General features: G+C 58.8%; 1 protein-coding gene across 2 annotated transcripts; it reads right to left on the bottom strand.

Annotated features, from left to right (window-relative positions):
* Positions 1-603: 603 nt before the first annotated feature.
* MISP (mitotic spindle positioning) lies at positions 604-9,957 on the bottom strand. Of its 2 annotated transcripts, none has more exons than XM_063160992.1 (5): positions 9,865-9,957; positions 3,083-5,160; positions 2,284-2,495; positions 1,900-1,938; positions 604-1,245 (listed from the first exon to the last, which is right to left on the bottom strand). In XM_063160992.1, the coding sequence occupies exons 2-5, from the start codon at positions 5,040-5,042 to the stop codon at positions 1,159-1,161; spliced, it is 2,298 nt and encodes a 765-aa protein (XP_063017062.1). In that variant the 5' UTR covers positions 5,043-5,160; positions 9,865-9,957; the 3' UTR covers positions 604-1,158. The 2 variants fall into 2 exon arrangements, with proteins under 2 accessions (XP_063017062.1, XP_063017061.1); XM_063160991.1 differs by lacking the exon at positions 9,865-9,957 and adding an exon at positions 8,080-8,235.
* Between the last annotated feature and the right edge of the window lie 664 nt (positions 9,958-10,621).

The raw sequence follows: 10,621 nt of genomic DNA, 5'->3' as shown, positions 1-10,621 counted from the left end.
TTCGGTACCGGGATCCCAACGGGACGGTACCGGACCTTGGTCAGTGCTTGCAGAGGGGGTCGGTACCGTCGGTACCGGGGTCCCGGCGGATCCGAACCGGACCTTGGTCAGTGCTTGCAGAAGGGGTCGGTACCGTCGGTACCGGGGTCCCAACGGGTCCGTACCGGACCTTGGTCAGTGCTTGCAGAGGGGGTCGGTACCGTCGGTACCGGGGTCCCGGCGGGTCCGTACCGGACCTTGGTCAGTGCTCGCAGAAGGGGTCGGTACCGGGGTCCCGGCGGGTCCGAACCGGACCTTGGTCAGTGCTTGCAGAAGGGGTCGGTACCGTCGGTACCGGGGTCCCGGCGGGTCCGTACCGGAGCCGCGGGCGCTGCCCGGGAGCCCCCTAGCGGGGCCGGCCGGACGGGCACGGGGGCAGCGCGGTTGGGGTCGAACGGGACTTTCAAGCCATTTCCCGGTGCCATTTCCCGGTGCCGCCCCCGCCCCGCGCAGCGATTCCTCCTACCGAGCCCGGTGTTACCAAGCCCGCCCGGTGGGATCCCGGTGCTCATCTGAAACACCAGAGCAAAACCAGGCGGACAGAACAGGCCTGGAATACCGAGAGAGTGTAAAACTCTTTAATAAATTAGCAAAATAAACAGCATTTGTGTCTATTTTTTTTATATTCCATTGCTGCATCTCCATGGATCACAGGAGTTAAACCAATGTTGATTCCCAAGTCCCACGGCAACACCGATCCAGAGGCCTCAGTTCAGGTACCCCCAAGGCAATGCTCAGCCTTGCGGTACTTAAAAACCTAAAACCACTGAGAAATAAAACAGCTTTTTTGTAAGCCTGAGACAGCTCCCGAGGGGCAAAGTGAATTATCGGGTGATTTCACCTGGCTGGCTCCAGGCGGAAGTGATTAAAAAGACACTGATCCAATTTTTTCCCTCTTAAGAAAAAAAAAAAAATAAAAGTGTTCCTCCACCCCGCAGGGAGGAGGAGGAGGAGGAAGGAGCTGATCTATTGCATGGAAGGATTATCAGTTTAACAATAAACCAGATTGATTAGCAGGGTTCACGTCGCTGATTGTTGCGGTGGGTGGAACTGATGGAGCATTTAGGTCATGCACCAGGCGGTTGTGAGCAGGGCCAGCCCCCATGGCTGAGGGCTCCCTCAGTCCTCATCCCGCACGTACTGCCCCGCCTCCCAGCGCTGGGCCATGGCGCTCTTGTGGCGGAACACTCGGGTGCTTTCCACCACCTGCAGAGACCACAACGGGCGGGATCTTTGTCAAGGAGAGACTTTCACAACGAGCTGGTTTGCAGAGCTGCTCCCACTCCCCCTGCCGGCTCCCCAGCCTGACCCAGTGTCCACCCGGGTGGTGCCCGTGGGAGCCAGGACCATCCTGTCCCACCCCTGTCCATCCCACAAAGCCTCCAGGAGTGAGGGGAGCTCCCAAACCCGCTCTACCTGACCCACTGTCCACCTGGGTGGTGCCCGTGGGAGCCAGGACCATCCTGTCCAATCTGCTCTGCCTGACCCAGTGTCCACCTGAGTGATCCCAGGACCATCCTGTCCCACCCCTGTCCATCCCACAAAGCCTCCAGGAGTGAGGGGAGCTCCCAAACCCACTCTGCCTAACCCAGCGTCCATCCGAGTGGTCCCAGGACCATCCTGTCCCCCCCTGTCCATCCCACAAAGCCTCCAGGAGTGAGGGGAGCTCCCCAGTCTATTCTGCCTGACCCAGTGTCCACCCAAATGGTCCCTGTGTGAGCCAGGACCATCCTGTCCAACCTCTCTGCTGACCCAGTGTCCACCTGAGTGGTCCCAGGACCATCCTGTCCCCCCTGTCCATCCCACAAATCCTCCAGGAGTGTGGGGAGCTGGAGAAGGTGGGAGGTGTCAGGGCTTTACCTCTGTGTTGACCTTGTCCACGGGTTCGATGCCTGCGTACTGTGAAAAGAGGAAAACACGATTAGATAACGGCAGCCTGGCAGGGGAATATCCACAGGCTGCTGGATCTGGGGCACAGGAGAGGCAAGGGAAGGCAGCACGTGCAGCTAAACCCTCCCTGGGGTTGGGGGAACATCCCAGACCAGGATTCCCCACAGGAGAAAGCTGCTGCTCCTCTCCAGTCCCACCCAGTGCTGGCAGCTCTGAACAGCCGGCGCTGCCTGGCTCTGATGGTGCCACCACCACCAAAGCTGAGCAGCTGGATCAGTCAGGAGCAGCCACCTCCAGCCCCAGAGCCACCAGTCTCCCTCAAGCTCAAGCCCCCCAAGCACTTGGCATGTTCACCTTTCCATCCTCCTTCACCCTCCTCCTCCGCTCCTCGAAGGGGCTGGAGTGTGCTGAGTCGGGGGTGAGGGTCTCGGCACTGCCCTGGGAGGAACTGGTCACCCTCAGCGGGGTGAAGGACGAGATCAGCCCCAGGATCCCCGGCTGGTGGGAGGCAGGAGAGGAGACAGGAGACTCGGACACGGAGTAGTTGCCACTGGCACCTGAGGCAGCTGTGAGAGAAAGAGCATTGGGGGGTGACCTCAGTTCCACTCCCAGGGGGTGGGGACCCACAGGAGTGTCAGGCCCCTGCCCCAAACCTGCCTCCAGAGCAGGTCCAGCAGGTTTGGTCATAGCCTGGACCCCATGCCTGGGGCCCAGTCAAGGAACAAGGAGTAAAATGCATGAGCTGAGCTCTTCCAGCCCTGTTTGCTGCTGTAACGTGACACAAACTCATCAAGACCTGAGCAGCTCTGGAATCCTGCAGAGCCTATCCCTCCTCAGCAGCAGTTCTGCTGACTCCAGTGTGCTGGCATCAAATTCTGCTACCAGCACAGAGAAATCCTTAGAGCCATCCCATCCCAAATAATTTCTCCATCCCTGTGTTCCCTTACCAGAGCTGTGCTGAGATCGGGAGCTCTTCCAGCCCTGTTTGCTGCTGTAATGTGACAAAAACTCATCAAGACCTGAGCATCTGGAATCCTGCAGAACCTATCCCTCCTCAGCAGCAGTTCCAGCTGGTATAAAATTCTGCTACCAGCACAGAGGAATCCTTACAGCCATCCCACCAAATCATGTCTCCATCCCTGAGCTCCCTTACCAGAGCTGTGCCGAGAGCGGGAGCCCTCCTGAGGAGCAGCACTGCTGTAGGTGTCCATCAGCCTCCTCCGCTGCTCCTGCAGCTCCTCTTCCCTCTGCAGGTCACTCCTGATCTCCTCCTCGATCAGCGCCGACGTTTGCGGCTTCCCGGTGCGCAGCCGGTACTGCTCCTCGCGGCCATCCTCCCTCCTCTGCGTGCCCATGTCCTCCACGAAGGACACCTTGGGCTTCCAGAAGGAGAGGTTCAAATACTCCCTGGGCAGGACAGCAGCGCTGGTGGGGCTCTGGGTGGAGCTGGGAAGTTTTCCTCCCCGGGAATCCTCGCTCCCCCATTTGCTGGCGGTGCCGGAAGCGTGCGGGGACACCGAGGGCAGCTCCCGGCTCCTCTCGCTGGCGGTGAAGCGCGGCTGGGACAGCTGGAAGTGGGCGATGCTGGCTGTGTAGCTGGGGATGCTTCTCCCAGCCTTGCTGTCCTCTGTGGGGCTTGAGGGTTGCTCCACCACAAACTCTTTAAGCCAGCTCCTCCTCTCCTCTGCCCGCTTCAGGGGAGTGGGCTTCTCTTGGGGGGCTTCCTCCTGCTCGAACACCTTCCTGCGCTCCTCCAGCTCCTGCTGCGTGCCCCTGTCGTAGGCCCCCAGCAGCCTCCCCTGCCTCTTCAGATCTTCCTCACGCTTCGTTTCCTGCTCGATTTCCCTCTGCACGTAAAGGGAAGCGCGGCCTCTGTCCTTCCCTTTCCTGCCCGGCCCGGGAGACGCGTGAATGTTGAGGACAGGCTTGGTCTGGATCTCCACCAGCTCGCTGCTGGAGGTCAGCCGCTGGATGCCCCTTTCCTTCCAGAGGTTCTCCTCCCTTTCCAAGGCCATGCGGATCTCCCTCTCGATGGGTGTCTCGTTGCTGACCCTCGTCCCGTTGCTGCTGGCCCTCACATCCACGTTGAGGGTCTCGTTGGAGGTGCTTCCATCACTGGCGTAGCCTGCAGTGGTTTCAGTGTACATCTCACCCAAGCCAGAGTCCAGGTCTTCTCTGGACCCTGCTTTGGTCAGGATGGACACCTTCCCAATGGGATGTGATCTTTCTGTGTGAGATTTTCTGGGAGTATAAACCTCCTCCTTCTCAGGTGTCTTGTATGAGGACACACCATAAACCTGGTAAAGGCTCTTGTCTGTCCCGCTCTGGCTTGATGCACCAGCACTGCTGTAGCCTCTTGTACCCTTTGTGGCCATCTCAGGGCTGTACCACTCTTCTCTGGAGACTTTTGTCACTGATTCTGGCCTTGGGGACATGGCCTGCTGCCCTGGGCTGAAAAACGAGCCGGGGTTGGTCTTCTCCAGCATCAGGAACTGCTGCCGAGCCGCAGAGAAGTTGATCTGCTCCGTGTCAATATTCTCGGGGTCAACGGGCGTTGCAGCCCTGCCTGGGGAGGGTTTGTCAAACCAGATGGCAAAGCTGGTGGGGACACTGCCTGTGTGCCTGCCTTCAGCTGGGCTGCTGATGGAGCCCAGCTCATCCATGGAGCTCCACCTCTCCGCTATGGTGGAGCTTTTCCTCATGGCCTGGCTGCGGATCACCTCCTTCCTCTCATCTTCCAGCTCCCTGGCTTTCTCAGGGGAGATGTTGGGTGGAGGGACCCTGTACAGGTCTTGCTCCTCGTCATCATAGAGCTTGGAGGGTTTCCTCTCACCCTTGTAAGCCCGGAGGTCGTACAGGCTTCCCGATCTCACCACCTCCAGCTTGGACTCCCTGTCTGGGGACGGGGTCCAGACATCTCTTCCACCCTCCAGGAAATACGAGGGTGACTGGGACCTCCTCTTCCAGCTGTAGCCATTTTCCACCCTCTGGCTGCTGTGCTGGGCAGAGCTGAACACATCATCATCACTGCTGGCCCTCAGCTCTGCCAGGGAGTCATGCCTGTGCGAGGCCTGTGGCTGCTGGAACACAAGGTGCCTGGTGACCCTGTCCATCTCCTGGGAGCTGTCACTGCTGTGCCAACCTTGTCCCACTCAGGGGCCGCTGCTCGGTTTTGAGGTCACCCTCAGAGTCCCAGTTCAGCAGAGGCCAAGGGTCTCGACCTGGCTGGCCCTGCAAGCAGGAGGGGAGAGCAGCCATGAGGAACAGCACAAGGAGCGGAGGTGGAGATGCAGCCCCTCTCCCAGCCTGGTTCCACTGCCCTTGGGACATGGAATTTCTAAGCTTTATCCCTAGAAATTTCAAAAGTGGCCCAAACACTCATCCTCACAAAACAAAGTCCTCTCTCAAACTTCTCCACATCCCTAGGACACTTTAACCCTTCAATCCACCACTAAGCATAACTAACTTCCTCAAAACATTGCCTCTCACCTAACTGACCTTTCCTGATAGAAAATACCAGGCCCAGAAGGACCAGCCAACCTGCAACTAACAGCAACCAAAGCTGCCACCACCCTCCACTCTGGCCTAATCAAAGCTTAATTAGGTTCATTCACAACACCAGCCTGTCCTGTGTGGGCAGCACAGCCAGAACACAAAGCCCAATTCCCAACAGGAGCTGCCACAGAGCACAGAAATCCACCCCACCTCTGTCCCCCAGCCTGGCTGGGTTCTGAGGGAGCTCAGCCAAACCTGCCCAGGCACTCAGTGCTGCCTGAACCACCAAAGGCAGCAGTGCTGGGGAAGGTGAAACAGGAAAGCCTTATAAATATGATTGTCTGGCAAAAGATTTTGGGAATATGGAAACTATAAGTGAGATTGAATGAAAGCAAGCTTAGAGATACTTTAGCTACTGAACAACTGGAAAACCATGGTGTGGCTGGCTGAAGGTGATCCCCTTTTGATGGAACAACACCCTCTGCTTGCAGGCAGCTCCAAGGGTCAGAGCAGACCCTACAGCTTGGCAGAAGGGAACCAAAGAGGAGTTTTTAGGGTTTAAAATGTAACACAGTGTGGGAATGTAGTGATTCTTATAGGCTGTATGGAAATGCTATGGGATTTGTATATTGTACTAGACTGGTTAGTGAGAATCAGAATATTCAACACAGAAGATGATTTATTATATTGGAACAGGAACCTCCCTCTCTTACCCCTTTTACTCTCTCACCCTCTCATCCTCTCTCCCCCTCTCTCCTCTCAGGCCTGCTCTGAGCTGTGGCTGCAGCTCCCAGCAGGGCCCTGCACTTGGCCCTTTGCAATAAACCCCAAGTTCCACGACCAGAAGAAGATTTATTGTATTGTAACAGGAACCTTATTCTCTTTTACTCTCTCTTTACCCTCTTTACTCTTCCTCACTCTCTCATCTCTTTACCACTCTCCTGCCTTCTCTCTCTTTACCCCTCTCTCCTCTCGGGCCTGCTCTGAGCTGTGGCTGCAGCTCCCAGCAGGGCCCTGCACTTGGCCCTTTGCAATAAACCCCAAGTTCCAAGACCAGAAGAAGATTTATTGTATTGTAACGGGAACCTCACCCTCTGATCCTCTCTTTTACTCTCTCATTCTCTCTTTACCACTCTCTTTATCTCTCTCTCCCTCTTTGGGGCCTGCTCTGAGCTGTGCCTGGCAGCTCCCAGCAGGGCCCTGCACCCAGGCCCTTTGCAATAAACCCCAAATTCCACGCCCTGGCTGCAGAGATCTGTCATCTCCATCCATCCTGACAGTGCTACCCCAATGCTCCTGCACAGCAGGACCTCAGCCACAAAGCCACAAGCTCCTGGTGGCACCACATCCAGCTGGGCACCAACAGCCTCGGCCTCTCCGCATGCACAGGGCAGGGAGGGAGCTCCAATCCTGGGCAGGGAAAGGTTGTGCCAGGCCAGGGCCACTCCTGCATGGAATATCTCCTTGTGCCATTTACAGAAAGGAGCCTCCAAATAGCCCAGCTCTAGAAACTGGGGTCATAAACACGCTTTCATGGCTCATAAAACGAGGGGACTTTAACCCCCCCTGGCACTCAGGGCAGGAGGGAACAGCCCCAGCCTCGGGGCCAGGCCTGGAACAGCAGATCCCAGACAGGGAGGGGCAGCACAGGTGGGTCCCCATGAGCCAGCAACTGCCACCTCATCCCAGATGCCATCCTGGCTCCAGAACTGGTGGCACACATGTCACCTGCCCACAGGCTGTGCCTGGAGGCAGCACTGTCACAGACACATTTTATGAAAAATCCTTTCCTCAGGATTTTTACCTCCTGAGAAGCTGAGAGCCATCAGGAACAAAATGTAAACAATGATTATCTGCTGCTGTGGAATGCAACAGGTGCATCTGGGTTTGGTCTCATGTGGTTGTTTCTAATTAATGGCCGATCACAGTCAGCTAGCTCACAGAGAGTCTGAGCCACAAACCTTTGTTATCATTCATCTTCTTTCCTTTTCGATTCTTAGCCAGCCTTCTGATGAAATCCTTTCTTCTATTCTTTTAGTATAGTTTTATATATATAATATATATCATAAAATAATAAATCAGGCCTTCTGAAACGTGGAGTTGGATCCTCATCTCCTCCCTCACCCTGACCCCCCTGTGAACACCACCACAGGCAGCACCACGTCCTGTGCCATTGCTGAGGTGTAGCCACGGCTTTGCCCTCCCCTGTGAGCCTTGGCAGGCCGGGGTGTGGCAGCCCTGGGCACCATTCCCGGGCATTCACAGCCTCCTGGGAATGTGCAGCAAAACTGGAGCAAGGCCACGGTGACAGCAGGGACAGCCCTGGCGCCACGGCCCAGGTGAGTCAGGTGTTCCCTGCATCACCCCGAGCATCCTGGCTCACCCCCAGCGCTCTGTGCCCGCCTCCTTCATTCCTGCAGCGATTCTGGTGCCCTGCAGCCCTGCCAGGATGATCCACCATCCTCTCCCTCCCACAAAACTCCCAGCCAGGAGCATTTTAAACCTTTCCTGGGGCAGGAGCACGTGTGTTTCATTAGCTGGGACATCCTGGGCAGCCCCGGGCGATGTTTCACCGCTGGAGCTGCTGCCCAGCCCTGTGCCCAGCCCTGTGCCCAGCCCTGGCGCCTCAGCTCCTCTTCCTGCAGCTGAATTTACCTGTTAATTCCCCTGCTGTGATTCACTCCGGCTCTTTTATTGCCCCCAATGACGAGGATAATGCAAAAAGTCTGCCCACGCCTCTCACCATGTTTGAGGGTGTGAAATCCCGGCTGGAAGGGGATCGGGGAGCGCTGGCACAGGAGGGGAGCAGGGGCACAGAAACCAGCTGGGCTCTTATCAGGGCTCCACGCAAGCAGAACGGCCCCTCCCAGAGCTGCACCCAAAACATTTCACCTCCCTCAGCTCCCTCTGGAGCTCTGGGGCTGCAGGGGCTCCAAATTCCCTGTTCCGGGCTGCCCCCAGCCCAGCCAAGCACTGTGGGAGCTGCTGGGCACACAGCAGATGGCATTGCCACAGTCTGGCACGGGATCCCCCCATAATGAGACATCTGGGGTGATTTCCAGTGTTCTCCCAGTTTGGGGGTTCTGCACAGGGCTGCAGACCCACCCTGTGCCCACCCTGAGCCAAGGGCTGCCCCAGGATGGGCTGGTGCACACCAACAGCCCAGCACGTGTCCACGTCCCTGTGGTGCCCACCTCAGACAGTGCCACCATCCCTGCACACCCCAGACAGTGCCACCATCCCTCAGTGCCACCATCCCTGCACACCCTGAGTGCCACCATCCCTCAGTGTCACCATCCTTGCACACTCCAGACAGTGCCACCATCCCTGCACGTCCTCAGTGCCACCATACCTGCCTGGTGCCACCATCCCTGCCCACCCTGAGTGCCACTATTCCTCAGTGCCACCATCCCTGCACACCCTGAGTGCCACCATCCCTGCACGTCCTCAGTGCCACCATCCCTGCACACCCTGAGTGCCACCATCCCTGCACGTCCTCAGTGCCACCATACCTGCCTGGTGCCACCATCCCTGCCCACCCTGAGTGCCACCATCCCTCAGTGCCACCATCCCTGCACACCCTGAGTGCCACCATCCCTGCACGTCCTCAGTGCCACCACCATCCCTGCACCCTCAGTGCCACCATCCCTGCACCCCCAGTGCCACCATCCCTGCACACCCTCAGTGCCACCATCCCTGCACCCTCAGTGCCACCATCCCTGCCCACCCTGAGTGCCACCATCCCTCAGTGTCACCATCCCTGCACACTCCAGACAGTGCCACCATACCTGCACGTCCTCAGTGCCACCATACCTGCCTGGTGCCACCATCCCTGCCCACCCTGAGTGCCACCATCCCTGCACACCCTCAGTGCCACCATCCCTCCGTGCCACCATCCCTGCACGTCCTCAGTGCCACCATCCCTCAGTGTCACCATCCCTGCACACTCCAGACAGTGCCACCATCCCTGCACGTCCTCAGTGCCACCATACCTGCCTGGTGCCACCATCCCTGCCCACCCTGAGTGCCACCATCCCTCAGTGCCACCATCCCTGCACGTCCTCAGTGCCACCATCCCTCAGTGCCAGTCCTCCCTGCACACTTCAATGCCACCATCCCTGCCCACCCTCAGTGCCACCATCCCTCAGTGCCACCATCCCTGCCCACCCTCAGTGCCACCATCCCTCAGTGCCACCATCCCTCAGTGCCACCATCCCTGCACACCCCAAACAGTGCCACCATCCCTGCACACCCTCAGTGTCACCATTCCTGCCCACCCTCAGTGCCACCATCCCTCAGTGCCACCATCCCTGCCCACCCTCAGTGCCACCATCCCTCAGTGCCACCATCCCTCAGTGCCACCATCCCTGCATGGCCATGGGCACCCAGCGTCCCCCCAGCGCCTGGCACTGCCCCCAGCCCGCAGCACGCTGCACTCACGGTCCATGGAGCTGGCAGGGCCGGGGTGCCCATGTCCCCATGTCCCCATGTCCCCATGTCCCCAGGGCTGGGCTCTGCCGGCCGGGGCGTGGCAGCCCCGGGGTGTGGGGGGTTGGAGGCGCCTGCAGGGCCCTGATAAGCTCTGAGGGATTCCAGGAACCACCCTGGGCTCTGTGCCCTGTGCCCACGTTCCTGTGCTGGTGTCACCCATGCCCTGGGGCTGCCCTTGGCTCCGATGCCCTGATGCACCAACAGCCATGTGCCAGCGCCACGATGTGCCAGGGTGGTGTGGCCGTGCAGCCACACACAGCCCTTGCTCCAGACTTTCTGCCCCTCCGTGAAGGGCACTGAGGAGCCCTGAAGCTTCAGCAGAACCTCCGTGCCCAGCTCTGCCCTCACCCTGCACGCCCCAGAGCAGGGGATGGCATCAGAGCCCTGTGCCAGGCTCTCCTCTCACACCACAGGGCCTCTCACCCCGTGTTTGCCCTCCTGCCACGGCAGCCCTGGCACTGCCAGCCCCAGCTCCTGCAGCAGGGGACGTGCCACCCGCTCTGGGCACCTCTGGCAGCTGCCAGGACAAGGGCAGGGCTGTGCCACGGCGTCCCCGGTGCCCTTGGTGCCTGGATGTGGCTGGATCTCAGTGGGATGGGTGGCATTGCCATGCCCAGGACTGCCCTCCCTCCTGGCACGTGCCAGGCACTCAGCCCTGTCCCTGTCCCGCTCCTGCCAGCCCCACTGGCACCCAAACACGGCCCTG

The sequence above is a fragment of the Melospiza melodia genome, chromosome 7 (genome assembly GCF_035770615.1).
Source record: "Melospiza melodia melodia isolate bMelMel2 chromosome 7, bMelMel2.pri, whole genome shotgun sequence".
NCBI classification, from domain to species: domain Eukaryota; kingdom Metazoa; phylum Chordata; class Aves; order Passeriformes; family Passerellidae; genus Melospiza; species Melospiza melodia.
Note: the sequence above shows the minus strand (reverse complement) of the source record. Positions and strands in the feature narration are given on the sequence as shown.

Coding starts and splice junctions, on each gene's coding strand:
- MISP (XM_063160992.1), bottom strand. CDS start 5,042: ATGGACAGGGTCACCAGGCACCTTGTGTTCCAGCAGCCACAGGCCTCG. Junction 2,496..3,082: donor CCGCTCTCGGCACAGCTCTG/GTAAGGGAGCTC, acceptor TTTCTCTCACAG/CTGCCTCAGGTGCCAGTGGC. Junction 1,939..2,283: donor GGGTGAAGGAGGATGGAAAG/GTGAACATGCCA, acceptor CTCTTTTCACAG/TACGCAGGCATCGAACCCGT.